The sequence below is a fragment of the Diabrotica undecimpunctata genome, chromosome 7 (assembly GCF_040954645.1).
Source record: "Diabrotica undecimpunctata isolate CICGRU chromosome 7, icDiaUnde3, whole genome shotgun sequence".
Classification (NCBI taxonomy): domain Eukaryota; kingdom Metazoa; phylum Arthropoda; class Insecta; order Coleoptera; family Chrysomelidae; genus Diabrotica; species Diabrotica undecimpunctata.
Genome location: NC_092809.1, coordinates 32,279,874 through 32,299,939, shown reverse-complemented (window position 1 = coordinate 32,299,939; position 20,066 = coordinate 32,279,874). Strand labels below are relative to the sequence as shown.

The 20,066-nt window shown below is 32.3% G+C and overlaps 1 protein-coding gene across 1 annotated transcript in view; it reads right to left on the bottom strand.

Moving 5' to 3' along the window:
- Positions 1–16,235, bottom strand: part of kz (putative ATP-dependent RNA helicase kurz) — a 49,092-nt gene extending 32,857 nt beyond the window's left edge. The window contains exons 1-4 of the mRNA XM_072537016.1: positions 16,052–16,235; positions 11,472–11,648; positions 7,539–8,162; positions 1,513–1,787 (exon numbers count right to left, since the gene is read on the bottom strand). Of these exons, the coding sequence (XP_072393117.1) occupies positions 1,513–1,787; positions 7,539–8,162; positions 11,472–11,648; positions 16,052–16,126 (1,151 nt within the window). The 5' untranslated portion in view covers positions 16,127–16,235. The remainder of the gene's footprint in view (positions 1–1,512; positions 1,788–7,538; positions 8,163–11,471; positions 11,649–16,051) is intronic.
- Between the last annotated feature and the right edge of the window lie 3,831 nt (positions 16,236–20,066).

Sequence of the window (20,066 nt, the reverse complement as noted above, 5' to 3'; positions counted from 1 at the left end):
TGAAAATTCGTGTAAGTTTCGGTGTTAAGTCTTGTATGAAGGGTAATTTAAAGTATTTAAAAGGAGTTAAATTAGTGTTAGGGGTTGTGTTTAGTGTAGGTGTAGTGTTTTGTGGTGTGTGGTTAGAGATGGTTTGTGTTACAGATAATGTATCATTTGTTGTGTTGAATAGTATTTTAGTAAGTAATGTGTTTGGGTATGAATTGTCTAGAAAGAGCTGATGAAGGATTTTTAGGTTTTTATAATAGAGTGATTGATCTGCAATCTGTAAAATTCTGTTTTTCATTTGTTTTATAAGATTAATTTTTGTGCTATGCTTATGATATGACCAATAGTTAATGTATCTTCCGGAACTAATAGGTTTCATATACCAATCTGTTGTTATTATGTTGTTATTGTTACGTATTAGTTTGGTGTCAAGGAATGGGATTGACTGATGTTTGTCTTCTGTTTCAACTGTAAATTTTATATGTCGGTCGAAGTCGTTAAAAATGTATAAGAGTTCATTATATTCATATATATATAAAACTTAATGAAAAGGAAAATTTAGACGTGTTCACTCAAATATTCATTAACAGGCAAAATTCCTGGGGAATAGGTAACATCGTCTTTTATTGCAACCATTTCCGACTTAAACCTCATGTAACATTATTTATAAAAATGATTTAGGAGCGAATATACAGGAAATGTGAGATTTGAGATAGAACCAATTTTGGTTCAGAAACGGACCAGGAACCAGAGAAACATTGTGTAGTTTCACCATATTAATGCACAAGTGTCAAGATCAGCAAAAATATATCTACTGGTACTTTATTGACTACGAAAAAGCTTTTGATAAAATAAACAAGACAAAATGATGGAATGTTTACAAAGGAAAAATCTGGATCCAAAGAAAGTTAAGGATATTTTCTGGATAAGTTTTGAACAAACTGCATTAAAGATCGGTCTAAATATAAAAGAAAATAAAACAAAATACATGGTTTCAAAGTACGAGCAGCAACTAATAAGGCAAAAAATTACTATAAATAACCACAACTTCGAGGTGGTCAAAAAAATCAATCAACAATGAGAACAAAAAAAAAGGGAAGTTGGAATGCGAATAATGGTGGAAACGCAAAATCATTAATTATATATATGATCCTTGCAGAAATAAAATGAAAACGTATGGGCGCACAGATACAACAACGAATTAGATACTCTCGTCATATAGGAAAATCTAGTGAAACACATAAAGGCCAATAATGGGCAGGACGTGTGATACGGAACAGGGACTGCCGAGTTATAAACAATGTATTACGCAAAAGATCAGATGGAGCGGCCTAGAAAAAAGATGGACAAATGTAGTCACAGAAGATCTGAAGAGAAAATGGGATAAAGTATAAGAAAAAAATAAACTATTAAAAATGGAATAATGTGATTAAATAGTTCATGTTTCCTTCGATTAGGATATTGCGCATATGATTGATTCAGATTGATAAAACTGAAATTAGCGTTTAATATAAATATAAATACCTTTCATGAGCTTCGTCTAAAATCACGACAGAGTATTTACTCAGCAAGAAATCACTTTGAATTTCTTTTAATAACACACCGTCAGTCATAAACTTGATTTTCGTATCATCAGTCACATTCCCCTCAAATCTGATTAGATAACTGACTTCTTTTGTACTTAAATTCATCTCGTGTGCAATTCGATTTGACATGGAAATCGCAGCTACTCTTCTGGGTTCTGTAACACCTATTTGTTTATCGAGAGCAAATCCAGCTTCATATAAAAATTGTGGAACCTAACAAAAAAATACCATATAAACATAATATTTAAACAAACAAATTATTTTAATCATATACACCAATGAAACTGTGGTAGAAAATACGCTATTTTTTTAAAGACTTCGACCCTAAGCAACGTTAAAACTGGATCTGAAATGCAGGTATGCTCAATAGTCTACGTTGAAAAAAGTACATAAATTACACAAAAAAAAGAAAAATCGGAAAAAAATTTTAAAATAAAAAAATAAATTTTAAAAAACATTTCCAATAAAAATTTAACCTACACTCAATCAAGAATTTACCAGACCCTCTTTATTTTATTTGCAAATTACGTGCAATGCACTGCAGATTTGCTTACAATATTTTTTTCAAATATAGGCATAAAAAAATTTCAGTTTTTAGGCTTCATCATACCACCACATCATCAGCATTTGTGTATATACTTATTTCTATAGTGCTGGCTAGAAGATTATCAGATGTTCATGGTACAGTAGTTTTCTCAGATTTTGTACTAAGATTGTGGGAACAAAATTTTGACTAGCTATCCACCTGCCACGGACTGACTTGTGATCGAAGACCATCGCACAGACCGCTTAGTATTTGCGAGAATTCTAAACACAGTTTGCGTTCTGGAGATTTACCGATATGGAGGGAATTTAATTGGAAGCAGGTACGGCACTTGTGCTGTAGAAGAATTCCCAACACTGACTGTTAATAATGGAACGTTTCAAAGAACAGGTGACGCCTTTTGTTGGAGAAAACTGTCAATATCTCCATGCTGTTGGTATTCAGATACTGGAGTCGCCACCAGAAGTCCTCATCTAAACTATATAGAATGTATGGACACCCTAAACAGAAGAATTAGTCGGAACTACGACGACTTTAAGGCTGATACGGCTGACTTTCAAGTAATATTTCTTTCACAAATCTCAAAAAATGTTAAACGAATTATTACGAATTCATCAGTTAATCAAATATTTGTTGTGAATTTTTTGTAAATTTTGAAGTCCAGTGTAAATGAAACAGAGCATGTCTACAATTTTTAAAAACCTAAACGCCGATTTACTACTGACTCCTCAGCCTCATGCCTTCTCAGGTATTTCCCTCCAGCCTTCCCATCCATCGTCTTTCTCCACTAAGCGCCTATTCCCTTATTTCTCATGTCTTTATCGATATTATGAAAGATATCTCACTCTGGGACTTCCTTTTCTCCTCTGTCCAATGAGTTTATCAAGAAGTGTTTGTTTTACAGGGTCATTTTACTCCATCAGTATCAAATGTCCTACCCACCTCAGACATCTTATGTCGATATGTTTAAAGTAATCTGGTACCTCATATTACATTCTGTAGAGTTCGAGGTTGTATCATTTTCTCCATGCACCATTATCAGTCACCGCTCCTTAAGTTCTCCTCAGTACTATTCTCTCAAAACATCCTAACATGTTTTCATTGCGTTTTGTAAAAGTGCAAGTTGTTGTATATTTCTCGATGTACTTGGGGATTTGAAACCATAAACTAACTTGTTGGTGCTATTGTATTATTAGACCCATTTTTATGGCTGCCTCTTTTAGAGCTACATATGTATCTGGTATATATTTTCTAGTCTTCTCACAATATATCATTATCATACTCAACGATTTGCACTGATCTGCTACAGATTATTCTGTTTAGGGTGTCCCATACATTCTATGTGGTTTAGATTAAGACTTGACTTGTGTACAGACCCCAGTACCTGAATACCAACAGCATGGAGGTATTGACAGATTTCTCCATGCAAAAAGCGTCATCTGTTCTTTGAAACGCTCCCTTATGTACAGTCAGTACTGGGAATTCTTCTTCTACAGCATAAGTGTCGTACTGGCTTCCAATTAAATTCCCTCCATATAAGTAAATCTCCAAAACGCAAAATTATACCGACTGGCCCAAATTTCATTAAACGTTGAGGCCATTCAATTCTACCTCGTCTACCAATCCATCGTCCGGGAAATATCTACATTTAAACATTTACACCAAAATGAGCTGGAGCTCCATCTTGCTGAAACCATATCTGATTAAATTAACCCCAAACAAGTTTCTCAGTGTAGGTACAATTTCATTTCTAAGTAACATTTCGTAACTATCTGATGTTAAATTTCCTTCGATAAAAAATGGCCCAATTAACTGAGTACCTACTATACCTGACCATACATTTAATTTTTGTAGTCTTGGAGTATGGTTTTCACGCATCCAGTGTCGATTTACGCCACTCCAGTATCTCAAATTGTGTCGATTTACACTTCCACACAGTGTGAAGGTTGCTTCATCGGAAAAACATTCTGTTAACGAAATTTTAATCATTTTCAATTTTATCCATCATAAGCTCAGTAAACTCTTATCTACCATCGAAGATATCTTCACTTAATTCTTGCAATAAGTTAATTTTGTATGGCTTAAATTTATTCTTACGTAATACACGAAAGACTGAAGAACGACCTACATTATGTACTTGTGCAAACCTGCGGGAGGATGTATGTGGATTTCTACAAAACTTTGCATTATATCTAAAGTTTTGTTGTCATTCATAACTCTTTTCGGTTTACCTGATCGGTATCTATCTTTTACTTCTCCAGATTCCTCAAATCACTTTACAGTTTTTTGTACCGTCGCCTTATGAATAGGAGAACGGTTTGGGAAAGTATCATTAAACAAGTTGGCTACTTCACAATAAGATCTTTTTCTGTCACCGTACCCCCTCATCATTAAAATAGTAATTCGTTCTATTTCATTAAGAGCCATTTTGCCATTTTATAGAAGCAATTTATCTTGCAGAACTTTTCGAAATACAACTACTGTCAGTTTTAGTTAATAATGTAAATGGTGAACAAATGTCAAAATCACAGCATTCTACTTTTAAATTTATTAAAATCTACATATTTTGCACTGTTTTATGTATTTAAGACCTTCCTGACTACATAAAATCGTAAGTGTTACGTATGGTTAAACTCGTATTGAATAGGAGATTCCAATAATGACTGAATATTAAGGGTGATGAATTTGAAAAACCAAAGTTACTAATAATATAAGAGAAACGGCAAATCTGGCAACATTGCAAATATTAAATAAGGAATCTCCGTATTCCAAAATAGGTATACCTAAAATTTTGTACAATTATGACTAGCAATTTACGAGATGATTGGACTAACTTTTGGGCCACTCTGTATATATAGCAGCGCTAGATTCAATAGTATACAGGAGGGAGAGTTTTTGTTTTGTTTTAAAAAGTTCGGAAAATTCCCCCCAGATCCTCACTCTGCACTAAATTCTTTCACCAGTTGGTTTTGTTAAAATTACCAACTCTTTGGTATTTCTAGGTCTCCCATTACCCTAATTATATCTCCTCTGTTTATAGAGTCATAAGCTGTCTGACAGCATATAAATGTTTACGTAATATGCCGCAATTCATTGTTTTTTTTTTAATTCGTCTTAGGTCAGAAGTCTGATAAATTACCGGTTTACCAACATGAAAAGAGCCTGGCTTAATCCAAGTATTATTTCTTCAGATGGTGAGAGAAGAGTGCATAGTCTTCTTCGTCCGATTATCGAACGTTGGCGATCATATTGGCAATAATACCTTTGTTTACGGCGGCTCTAAATAAATTAGCGGTGGTCTCTTGATACCATTCTCGGAGATTTCGGAGCCAAGATGTTCTTCGCCGGCCTGGGCCTCTCCTTCCGGCGATTTTACCCTGTATTATGAGGTGTAGAAGGTTATACCTCTCTGGATGTCTCATTACATGACCGAAATATTGTAGCTTTCGAATTTTTATGGTTTTTGTTATTTCTGTGCTCTTTTTTATTCGATGTAAAACTATTTCATTTCTTATTCGATCAACCCAACCTATCCGCAATACTCCTCGATAAATCCACATCTCAAAGGCCTCTAATTTTTTCATTAATATCTCTGTAAGGGTCCAGCTCTCCATACCATACAGCAATGTGGAAAATATGTAGCAGCGTATTAATCTGACTTTAAGGTTTAACGTAATATCTCTATTAATTAGAATTTTCTTTAATTTATAGAAGGCGGCTCTGGCTTTTTCAATGCGTATTCTTATTTCTTTATTTATATCCCAGTTATCGTTAACGTTTGCACCCAAGTAGGTAATATTGTGGACTCTTTCTAACTCTCAGAGTTAAAGTGCATAGTAGAGTGGTTAATATTCTCTACGTTTTACGTAGAAACGTGATTCCATATTTCTTTTATAATTTATTGTAACGCGATTATTGTGTCTTGGTCGTTCGCCGGGAGATTACCTATACCGGGTCTTTCTGGCTGGTTGCATGGTGGAACAGTGGGTCGACTAAATCTGGAGTAGGCATGCTGCACTATTAGCCATTCTCCTGCTATCTCACGATTTCATCTTTGGGGTATGGAGAGTCAAAATATATGTATAACATATATTCTGACATATTTCTTACATCTTTATTGATGACTCACTATTTACAATTTATAGTTAATGATTTATATAGTACTTAATTGAAGATGTAACGCGATTTACTTGGATCCGCACGGTGATATCATTGTCTACGCGTAACTAAAATTACATATGTTTAATTACAAAGTACCGACCGACTAAACTATCCTGATCCGATTCATTTCTGTTACACTTTTTATAACATCAAGATTCTATACACATCAACTCGATACCAAGAATGTTGATCAAACTGCTGAATCTACAAGGTTAATTTAAAGGGTAGCGAAAATGTTATGAAACAAGACACGCATGTTATCCAATATGTGTGCTCTAGTTTTCTATTGAAAAACAATTATATATTACAAAAGAATATTTTTGATATTTCTAATACTTTTTGATTACTGTATTTATCTCAGTACTTTTAAGATAAATCTTTTCTGCTGATTTAATAGTACATTTGTTTAACTGTCTCTTTTATTGGCGTTAGAACTTTGGTCCGATCGCCTATATTTTCATAGCAAAGAAATTTACTATGTAATGAAAACTATGTTAATTTAAAACGATACCTACTTTACACATACCTATGATTTTCAAAAGTAAATATAAATATAACACTTCACTCAATAGGCCCCGAAGCTAATCAATGAAACAACTTTTAGGGAAAATTCAACCTTATTTATTAACACAGTCTTTTCTAACGGTGATACCTATTTTAATGCTTCTCTAACAGTTAAATGCTATTTTGTAGAATGGTTTTTATTTGGCTTTAAAATATGTCTGAATTTCTGCAATCACTTTCTCATTTAATCCTAATCTCTTTCTTTGGGGGCATTTTTTTGAAGATTCCAAAAAGCTAATACTCGCTTGGGCCAGATCTGAAGAATACGACGGAAAAAAGGAGGAATCAAAGTTAAATTTATGTATGTCTGTCATAGTTGTGATTATTTTTTTTATTTTGACAAACGGATACTTTCAGCGAATAATTATATGAACTTTAATCAAATAAAAGGCAGATATCGAGCACAGCTTATTTATTAAATCGTGTCCAAGTACTTTCGCTCCTAGAACATCTTCAGGGGCATTTCGTCAAATTTGGCCTATCCAACAATATATTGAGAATGTCATAAACATTAAAAATTATACATTAACATAACACGACACAAGGACAGTTTAAAATTTTTACAAAATGACGAAGCTACATATTGGTTGGCATCAGGAGAGAGAATCTCTCTCCTGATGTCTCTCTCTATAGTACAAAATCTCTATATTATTAAAACATCTACTTACATACAATAATCACAAAAAAATACTTACTTGTGTAGTCTTTCCACTTCCAGTTTCTCCAGCTATTATAATAATAGAGTTCTCATAGATGACTTCCATAATCTGTTGCTCTTCAGCTAATATGGGTAATTTTAGTCTGGCAGCTTGGATCTGCTCACTTCTTATCACATCTACATAAACTGCAGGTTTTCGTGAAGCAGAATCCACTTTCGAATCCTCATTTTTTTTACTTGTTAACTTTAGTTTGTTTTCGATATTTATCGCTTCCTTTTTGACAGGACCAGGACTAATTTCTACAGCTTCTATCCCATTTTCGCGAGTACTTTCTTCATTATTAACTTCAACTGATTCTTCAAAAGATTCTACATCACTACTATCTGAACTGCTGCTCTCATCAAACCCAACAATATTTGGATCATCTGTATTCTTTGTTTCATTAGTTTCTAACAGTTTTCTTCGTTTTTTACTAGGTGCTAAGTCTATATTTGTCTGTTTTAATTCTGATTTCGGTTCTGATTTTACTTTCTCAGAATTTATTTCTTCTTGGAAGTATCTTTTAAGACCCTTAGTTTGCACTGAAGCTATAGAAGTTAATTTAGACAATTCTTCAGCAGATACTTGAAATTTTTGAAGCGAATCTAACAGGTGTGCTCTCTAAAAATAAATACATTGACGATACTAAAGTATAATTTCAAAATTGTAAACAATAAGCTCTCAGAAATTATAGTGACGCTTAAGTCTTATTCTGGGCCTTCTAATCATGTCAGAAAAAATGCTATAAGGTTAAGGCAAAGCTAATTGTATCGAAGAAATATCTTGTATGTATGGCATTAAGACAACTGAATATAAAAATATCGCAGTACAGTGAACACGCATATTAAAATATTGATATTTACCACAATTAAAGAGAACCATTTATGGGGCTTCTATATAAATGTAAAACACCATTTAACACGATCAATTGATCTCGAGATTTCTAGGTTCCTAAACAAATAAGTAAATACAAGAATAAAACAGGCGTGGATCACAGAAGAAATACTGAAGCTCATGCACAAAAAAGGAGAGAAATAAATATAAGAACGAATACAAGATGTAACTTTATAAAAGTCACATGTTCGTTATTTTTCTTTCAATAATTAGTTTATTTCAATTTTATTGATTTATTAACTTTCTCTTTTATTTAACTATTTTTATTCTAAAAATACTTGGCGCTCAACTCTTCGGTCAACTTTCTATTTACTAAATATTCGGTGATAATCTAAATTCTAATTTTAATTTTCACTTAATATTCTAATTCCCTGTATTCAGACCTCATTATGTTCTATGAGATAGAACATACATGAATTTCTACGCCCCACTTCAGTCGACAAAGTATATCTGTCAGTTGATTACTCTTGACTTCTGTCATGTCAGTTATATTCAATGTAGAAGGGAGATTAGTTTTTATAATGTTTTTTGTCTACTTGAAGCTGAATTTTCAGTTTAAAATTCATTTATATCTTTACATCTTCCTTAGGGTAAGTTTATATTTAATATTTTACCAACTATCCAAAGTCTTTTTATAATTTCATATTTGAATTTTTATACCTAACTTCCAACCCACTTGTTTCTCTTCAAATTATATGCAGTTAGTATCTTTAATATAATGGGCTCAATCTCATCCTTACATATACAATAATTATATCGAGAAATACAAAAATAAAACTCTACAAAACAATAATACATCCAGTCCCAACATATGGTTCACAGACCTGGACTCTAACAAAAAATAATGAAAACATGTTAGGATGTTTCGAAAGAAAAGTACTAAGGCGAATCTATGGAGCAGTGAATGACAATGGTGTGTGGAGAGGACGATACAACTTCGAACTTTGTAGAATATACCAGGAACGTGATATCGTAGAACATATTAAGATAGGACGTCTGAAGTGGATAGGGCATGTAATGCGGATGGAACAAAATGACCCAGCTAGAAAAACGCTCCTTGATACACCCATTGGTCAGAGAAGAAGAGGAAGACCCAGAAAAAGTTTCGTTGATAACATCGATGAAGACATGAGAAATATGGAAATACATAGTTGGCGGAGAAACGCGATGGATAGGGACAACTGAAGAGAAATTCTTGAGGATGCTAGGACCCACGCAGGGTTGTAAAGCCAGAATGATAATGATAATCTTTAATATAATTTAACTAATTTTTTTTAATAATAATTATATTAATTTTTTCCTTGCTAATTTGCTATTTTCTATTTAATATTGTAATTATTTTCATTCTCCATATGGCAAGAAAATATTTTAAAATCTATGCAGTCACTAACTCAAGATTTATTATTTTAGTTTTTTGGCCTTATTAATTTTTTTCTTGTCCACCTTTTAGTGGGACATAGTGTAACCACATGGGTGGAACTTCCTGAGCCTGGTGAACTACACAGGAACTTCCTGAAGGACATGAAGCGAACAGTACATGAAACAATAATTTCATAAGTAAGTTTATATTTTTTATGTACAATAAATATGATTAGTTAATATCTTGATTTTCACTCAGAGCTCACTCTGTTCACTCACTTGAACATTCAGAGATAGTTATATTGCCACCTATTGCCGTCCATCGTTCCTCATGGGTCGTTCGATGATTACAAAGAAAATCCACACTATAATCAGACAAAAGATGAGAAAGCATAATTTTATACAATAGAGTGTAATGAAATTGAAAACTATAAGAAAAATTATGATCCCTTTCACCTTCACAAGAAATTAAGAAAAGAGCTTACATTATCTCTACTCTTCAACTTGTATTTAGAGGAAATATTTACGGAAGTCTTGGAGCCTCTAATGGAACCAATAGAAGGGGTGAATGGATTAAATGTGAATATCACAAGATACGACAGAGTGGAGAGCTGGGATCAAACTGTATAAATTAAAAGCAGAATAACCGGCCCCAACCAATGTTTGTAAAAATGAGAAACGACCTTTGAGATTCGAGTAATAATTACACATTGTTACATCTTTCCAGTACTACCATATGGAGTAGAAGCGTGCACTCTGAGGACATGCTTAAACGCTTAGAAGTCATTAACATGTGGGTACACAGACAACTATTTTTGAGACAGCTGATTCAAGCAACACATCTAATGAATATAATAAAAAGACACAAGCTGGTATACTTCAGCTGAAAACTATGAATTTTTGCATCTTATCATAGAGGGAACAATCCAAGGTAAATGTGGTCCTGGTGGAAGAAGAAAATCATGGCTTAAAAACATAAGATAGTGGTATGGAAAATCGACAATATTATTATTTACAGTTGCTGTTCATAAAGCCATGATGGCCACTGTCACATGTTGCTTTTAAAATCAACTCTTTTGTGCCTTTTCGAGAATTTGGTGTAGTGTGAAGGTCGTGTTAATGGTTGAACATCCAGTGCAGACATCTTTACATGCAAATATATACATATTTATATTAACAGTAACAAATCAACGCACGAGCATTCACTTTTGTACTTTTGTTAGGGTCAGTTTTCAACTGCTCCAGAGCCCATGAAAATCGTCGAAATGACTATAAAATGACTTATGTAACTACATACGTGTGAGTCTTCGGGGTTAAAAAAAAGAAAGCTTAAGAATAATTCAATATATGAGAAAGCAAAATAGGAATAAGAATTGAGTGGGATTGTCAAGTAAACGAGAAAATACAGAAAAACCTAAAAAGCATTAAATATAATACATCTTGTAAACTACAGACAACAACTTTTCCAGCAACATAAAATTCCACATTAACATTTTAAACTTCAACGTAGTGATTACGGCAGGGTTAGACTAAAGTACCACAGGTTTATATCCAAAAACTTCAACAAGGAAAAACAACCAGTGTTAGAACTCATGAACTAGGGCTTATAAATCAAATATTGACTACATTCACTTTCTAAGGTTGGCAACAAAGTAACATATCGCATGTAATACTTACCATCTCTTTCTTCTTCTTTTTGTCTACAATATTTTGAAGATGTTTCCTTTGTTTCTTAGAAAGTATTCTTGTAACTTCAGCTTGTTTCTTTTTAATTTTTGTTTTTCTTTTTTCAGAAGGTAGAACCAGCTCATTGCTCTGATCATATTTTCCTACAGTTTCAAAATCAACTTTAATCTGAAATTTAATTTAATATTAAATAAAACATGTAAATGTAAATAAATGTGAAATTTATTTGTGTTACTTTGTGTCAGCAGAGATTATTATGTTTCCTAAACATAAGAATTTGGTTCTTACAATACAAAAATGTGAAATTATCTCTGAACGTAAAAAAATATAATACCAGCATACAAAAGTTATCAGACTAGTTTATTGTTAGAAGAACACAAGCTATTATGTTCAAACATTATGACCAACACTCCATTTTATTGTTAATCACTGGATCAAGGTATGTATAACACAAAATTTTAAAATAAAACATAATTTTTATAATAATTGTTTTTTTTTTTTTAATACAAACACCACAGATAATTTTGAGAAAAAAAAGAATATCACCTGCTGTAATATGGATAATTGCAGTATATAGCAGTAGTCAAAGATGAAATTGGAATCTGTCAATTGTTCTCTCTTAAAAAATATGCCAGAAAATCTAGATACAAAAATGTCCCAATTTATTGAAGGGGCTTAACAGAAAACCGAGATTTAAATTAGCAGGAAATAATTCAAGACTTCACTGATAAAGAACTGACACAAATGCAGAAGTATAATGTGAAAATGGCCAAGATAAGGGGAATTTGTGTTTATCTGTGTAAAAATTTGTGAAAACTTAATGGGCATTTAGTCATTAATATTATCCAAATCTGAATGAAATAACATAAAAATTCTCACAAAATGTAATACTTAACTTTATAAAAATAGTTTGAATGTTTGACGCTAGTTATAGATTTCAAACAAATGCTACCTTTAGTCTGAAACAATTAAACTCATTAAAATGAGATTCTTTTTCGTCTACTGCACTACAGCCCAAATTGATCCTTGGCCTCCTTTAGTTTTTTGTCTCCACCCTTGCTTGTCTGGCTGATCTTCTCCATACAAGGACTCCTAAAAGGGCTTGTGCTTCACTGTTTACTGTGTCTTCCCAGCTCTTTCTTGGCTTTCCAACCGGTCTCTTTCCCTTCATTCTAGCATTCAGTGCTCTTTTTGGTGGCCTATCCTCTCCCATTCTTACAGGTATTTTCTTCAGTACTTTCCTTTCGAATGTGTCGAGTTTGCTTTTGGATGTTTCTTTCAGGACCCATGCCTCACTGCCATAGCATGCAATTGGTCGAATTAAGGTTTTATAGATTCTCATCTTTGTATTTCGGTGGGCATTTTTAGACCGAAATATATGGGAGAGGGCAAAATAAGCTCTGTTTGCCTGCGTTATTCTCTTCCGTATTTCTCCATCTTCTGATCCGTCGGCATATATTTCTACCCCCAGGTATGTAAACTTTCCAACCATTTCAATTACATCTTCATGTATAATTTTTGTGGGACTATATTTCTTCTCGTTTGTATCATGAATTTTGTTTATCAATGTCATGTTCCCATGATTTACTCAAGATCTGTTTGACTGTAAATATTTGATCCAGTGTCGATCTTCCCTGTCGGAAGCCCGTCTGATACTCTCCAATAATATTTTCTGCTAGTGGTTGGAGCCGATGGTTTATAATATATGTGAGGACTTTATATGCTGTACATAGTAGAGAAATTCCACATTAGTTTTTGCACTGGAGTTTGTCTCCTTTTTTTATAGATCTTATACTTTTATAGATAGATAGATATTATACTTTTCTTCCAGTCGTCGGGTATTTTCTCTTCTTGCCATATGTCTTTGATGAGCATGTGGATGTGGATTTCTAGGTGGTCGCCACCTACCTTATACAATTCTGCTGGTATTTCATCAACTCCCAGGGCTTTATTGTTTTTCTGGCCTTAATAGCTTCAAGAACTTCCTCTATAGTTGAGGCTTCTACTCCATTCTCTTCTATGTAGTTTGTACCAACTTACCAACTTCATCTTCCATGTCTGCTTGTGTACCAAGTAGGGTCTGAAAATAATGCTTCCAGGTTTCTGTGACTTTCTGTTGGTCACTGATTATTTGCCCACTTTCATCTTTACATAGACTTGTTTGAGGTTTATACCCACTTGATATCTTTTTTAGGTATTCGTAAGCCCCTCTAATTTAGTTGTTTTTGAAATTTTCTTCCATTTTTTCTATTTGTCCATTTTCATAAGCTCTTTTTTTTCGAATGAGATCATTTAACCAAATAATGTTTCACATACAGTGGGCAGAATAATTTAGAATTATTTTTCATCATTGAACTTGTTATTTTTCTTCTTTAATTAGCCATTAGTCAGAAATTAGGTCATTTGCAATGAGCAATGGACAATTAAACAAGCTTATCTTGGAAAGTGATAGATTTTCAACAGGTAAAGCATCTATGATATATGTTTATATTCTCCATTTCTCATTACATAAAAAATTGTATATTTTCTAAATCTGTGAATCACCAACTTTTTTTCCAATTTTTCTATATTCTTCAATTTAAGATTTGGAACAAGTTTTTTTATATGTGCTCATGAGTTCTTTAGTCTTGTGTATTCTCTTTCTCCTTTTCTGTTTTTTCATTCCTGTCAAGGATTATATTATATTATATCTTCCTTTCAGTTTTCCAACAGCTTTTCTCTTGGCATTATGTATCTGCTCCATGCGTGACTGATGCGACACCTACCGCCTTCATCTGGCTGTTTTGGACCTACCAATTTTCAGGTTAAACATATAACATATGTTTGACATTGTTAAATACAGGCGAAATTGACAATTATTTTTAATTATATTTTTTCAGTTTATGTACAAAATAAATGTAGTATTAAAAACTGGGTTTCTCAAAATTCATCATAATATATCTTTTTAACCCCAAACGGAAAAGAAAGGGAAAAATCTAGTACTGGCAAATCAAGTTTTTCACGTGAAAGAGCACATAATTAAAAACAGTAATAGTAAAAGGTATGATATAAAAGCTAAAGTCATCAGGCACTCTGCAGTTAGCTTGAAGCCTTATAAAATATCATTTAAGGTAAATTATTTAAATATTTCCTATTTCAATTGCATAAAAATGAGATTATGTGATATTTACTTTTTCATATTAATAGCACGGATCCATCTTTTTCTTTTCTCTAATTTATATGCAATCTTTGGGAACCTATAAAAACTACACTTCCTATTTTTGCTATTATTAGCACAATTAAATATGCAACATGTATTTGCACACATAAAATGTATGTTGTCATATTTTGCCGCTATGCACGCTGGCATCGTTTCAAGGTACCCCTACCATGGTCACGCACGGAGCGAATAAATATCTAGTTTGTAGCATATGGTTTTCTACAATTATTTATTTATTATTTTTTTTAGAATTGTTTCAATACCAAAAATAATATAATTGGATGTGCTGAGTTGGATTTTTAATCTTCAACAACTAAAAGTGAATCTAAAAAGATAATTGCATTGTGGTAATCTTCTTTTTGGTGACCAGAATGGGTTGAAAAAGACAACAAGGACATAAAAAAGACAACAAGGAGTACTGCTAATACATTTACCTAAGAAATTAAGAAGACGGGAGGAGTATGATAGAGAACTTTTCCAAGATGAAAGAAATGAAATGCAAGAGATACAACATTGAGATCCTTTAAAGGTTTAAAGAGACAGAAGATCATAATAGATGAAATCAAATATGCTATCAAAAAATCTAAAAAGGCGCTGGATTAGATGAAATACCAGTAGAACTGTTAAAACTAATGGAAGAGGATAACTTGGAAATACTGGCAGATTTGTTTAACACAGTGTATGAATGAAATAATAATACCGCAAGAGTGGCTGAAGTCAGCGTTTATAACCATCCCTAAAAAACAAGCAGCAAAAGAGTGCTCTGACTGTCGAACACTGGGCCTCATGAGTCATACTTTAAGAGTACTATTTAAAATAATACACAAGAAAGATGAAGTTCAGTGACCATCTCCATTAATTAATGGACATGGTCACAATTCGTTTCTGGATCTAAACCAGTTTATGTGAGTACAGTGTCACAGTGACAATAGGACCTTTATGTCTTTTATATGATATCAATAACATTAGTTGCATTATTTTTCCTATCACAAAAGTCACCACCATGCTTCAAAGGGCATGTCAAGTTCACACAATAAGACAATTTGGTGCAAGGACAAGTATAACCAGTTAAGCATAAAAAGCTTAAAAAATCACAGCCAACTCAAACAAAAATAGCAAACCTTCTGGAAAATATTATGCCAGTTGAGTATAAAAAACAATCAAGGATAACCATGCATTATTGGTCACCTCTTCTTTCAAAAATTGTAATTCTATTGTACCTGATAATACCATTTTATTAAAAATTTGACATATAAATGTTAGAACGTTTTTTTTTTGGGTAAGGAGTAAATATTCTAGTGATTAATATGTGAAAAAAATATCTATAGTCTAGGGTTAATATACAAATTACAATTATTCTAGCATGATATACCTTTTCTTTATGAGTATTATCAACCAGAGTTTCAACATTTTGCCTAGCTTTCCAATTATATCGCTTTTTGGACATTTTTCGAAGTTATAACTTAATTTTCCTAAATGAAAATAACTAAATTCAAAGTTAAGCAATTAACTTTAAAACCACATTATAAATTGAAGGTTATGTTTAAAAATTTGGTTGTTTACGAATGTCAAAAGTCAAAATTTCCAGGAAGATTTTTATCACGTGAATACTAGAACGAAAGATATGACAACAGTGCCGATGTCAAATATAAAAATAAAACATATTTTATCTTTTTAATTTTTTAATTCATTCAAAATATTTGAAGATGGAGATATTAGTAATCACAAAGCTGTTCAGTAAATTATAAAAAATATAAATAATTTATAACAGTTTTCCAAATAAAAAAAATCTGCAACAGCATTATTTTAGATGATACAGCAGTGGCTTTCGAAGTAGATATTTTAATGGGGTTCCTAAATGAAATAATTGCACATTGCAACATTCCACATTCCTGTAAAATGTGTAGCTATTAATCGATTCCAAACATTTTTTTGTCCATAGTAAAAAGTCTATTTCGAACAAAGATAATTAAGTTCGATTTCTTTGATTTCGAAACATTTTAGATATATTTGTTCCAACTTTTAGCGCACTACGATACTTTTTTGTATTTGAAAATAGGGAATTTGCCAATACCGACTGCCATGATTTCGCTAAAACTTTGCAAATAAAAATGTTTTAAACAATTTTTAGTATTAATTAAGTTACAGTATTACGTAAGTTACGATGTTATCAACGTTACGACAACTTAAAATAAACTGACAAATATTCACAAAAAAAAAACACTCTGAATTATTAGGGAATATATAGGTATATATATATATATATATATATATATATATATATATATATATATATATATATATATATATATATATATATATATATATATATATATATATATATATATATAGAACAATAGGAGAATTATTGTGTTATGATTGTAATAATAACACTAGAATAAAACAACTAGCTATAAATAAAAAAGCTATAGGCATCTAGTATAATTATATTTGATACCACTGAGAACTTCTATTAGTTTATCATGTTTGATCATATCAAAGGTTTTGTTGTATCTATCCTATAAAATAATATGCGTAAAAGTCTTGATTAATTCTAAGCATCTTTTAATAAGAAGATAAGAGCAAATATTGCTTCTCTCCTGACTAATTGCATTACACTAATGTCTAATTATAGTTTGGAGTACATTCTTTTGTGTACCTATAATTCTTAAGATAGTTTTAGCGTATGTGACGTCGTGCAGGTACAACCAAATTCTTTGGTACAACCATGAACTCTACTAACTGTTCAAGGAAGCACCAATCTCAGAATTCTCGTTAAAATTCAGAGACTTTGATCCATAAATTACAATGCTTTTAAAAATGTTGTTATATAGATGTATCTTCTTTTGTTTGGTGATAGATTTTGGACAAGAGTAGAGTTTAGTGCACCTATTATTTTTCCCTTATATGATTCAGTAGTAGTATAAATCAAATGAGAAATTCAAATTATTTGAAAACCTCGCTTGAAAAATCAGAATGGCAAATAGCACGGCCGAGACAACATCAAAAAAATAACTGAAGAATTTTATAGAGAAGTATATAAAGCAAAGATATATAGAAACTAAAGAAAAAGTTTTGAACGTGGAGTCGGTAGAGATAATAAGAAATAACTGCATGAAATAAGTTAAGTTCTGACTCAATTAAAAACAAATAAAGCCCAAGGTGCAACTTTCATTTGATCTGTTTCTAGGTTTGAGGTTCGTTAAAATGTTTCGAAACTGTGAACAGTGGTTCACAATAAGAGGTTTTTTGTCTTAACCTTGTCGGTGTTATATTGTATTAGTTAAGATTATTTAAGTGTTTTTTACATTAAAGTTTCTCTTGCTTCCCAACATTCTATCATTTTTTATCTAAGGTGCTCAAATTCTCATAACCCGAATAATAACCTTTATGAACAAACTTATTCACAGCAGGAAACAAACACAAACAACAGCCAAAAGATGGACCTTTTTTTGTCTATATTGAATCGACAAATATACCAAATATAAAGGTCGGAACTTTTAGTAGAATAATAATAGCCCTCAATATTTTTCACTTTAAATTAAAGAGGTAATGAAAATTAACAGCGAAGGCATTAATAGAGTCGCGGTAGAGTTCATTATCAATCGGCTAACGAATTTTTTATTAATAAAAACTTACTTTGACTGAGAATTGGTAATTTATGTTGCCTAATACAATCTTGTCATTTCTCAAAGAACTGTCATACGTTTCTTCTAACTTCTCGCAGGACTCCTCTTTTAACTCCGCCTTTGGTATTTTGGATGGATTGAGTAACTCACGGTAACACTGCCACTGCCAATCCCAGGTAAAGAAGGAAGGTTGGTAAATGGGCCAGATACCCATTCCTGTTAAGAAAAATGCTACTAGAGATCTTTAAACAAACCTAGCATAGGAAAGTCCTATCCTTGAGTCAAGCAAAAAAAATATTGATTATGGATCGAGTGCGTGAAACGTTATGACTATAAATAAACCTAAAACTCAAGCATAGCTGTTCAATGAACTCAGTAAATAATGTTAAGTTTCTGCTTCTTGAAAATTTTTATTTTATATTTGCCTAATTTTCTATCAATTATTCTCTCTTCCTGTTTTTAAATAATTTATATTAATATAACGATACTTTATCTTTGTTTTTATCCTAAAAACCAAAATAATTGGCGCTTAACTTCTACTTTTTAATTTCTGTTTTGTCTACTAACATTTCCCCTGGTATCTCGACATTACAATATCCATATATTATATCAATTAATTTTCTTATCGATATCCCTACTACTTGGAACTACAGTAAAACCTCCGTTAACCGAAATAATTGGGGGGGGGGGGGGAGGCCGTTTCGGATAACAAGAATTTCGGTTAAAAATAAAATTGTTTTTTATAGTATTCTTGGTCAAAGTATAAGTATTAAAAAATACTATGAGCTGATTTCGTAATGATTTCTAATAAGTAAATACAGAATAAAAAGTAATAAAATTAAGGAAAATGAACAAGTTTAACATGCTTTTTTAAAGAAATCTTCTATTTTCTTTTGCGTTTTTGTTTGACAACGATGTTTTGCAGCTATATCTCTTCATCGGTCATTTGCAGAACGTCATGAGTTTGCCTCATTCGATTGTTCGACGAAACATAAAGCAATCTTAAAAGGAAAAAACTTTATACAAAGACAACAAAAATTAAGAACCTCATCGTGTCCCTAACTAATTAGGCCTACTGTATAAAGTTCTTACCTCTACGGCATTGAAAATCATTGAAGGCAGCGTGAGTCGGCGGTCTCGTGCTGCCTGTTGGGTTGTCATCTTCGTCGTCTAATACGCTCAGGTTGTCTGAATGAAGAACCATATCAATGATCTCCTGGTCGATGAATTCACTTTCTGAGTCATGGGCTGCTAACCACTCACGTATCTCTTCTTGGTTAATTTCTTCACATCCCGGCAAAATTTTTTATTAAAGTTTTAATTTTTTCTGTCGTTTCTTTATCATTTTCTTCTTCAGGATCGTCAATCACAATCCAATCAAAAAGGTTGTTCCAGCATTTGAAGATTTGATCTTGGCCCACGACTAAGCACACCAATAAACAACATGTTTCATTGTTAAAGATTGAGAATCAACACTTTTGGATTCATTTGTCTTCTGTAATAACAGATGTCTTAAGGATGTTCCTCTATGATATCTGTTGAATGTCTCTATTACTCCCTGGTCTAACGGCTGAATTAAGCTCGTGACATTCGGTGGCAAAAATCTGACCATTTTGTAGATTTTGAGAGTGAGTTGGCGCATTGTCAACAAGCAACAATGCTTTGATGGGAAGGTTTTTTGATTTTAAAAAGGATTTTACACTTGGGACGAATTCATGTTCGAACCATTCTGAAAATAAAGTGGTCGACATCCATGAT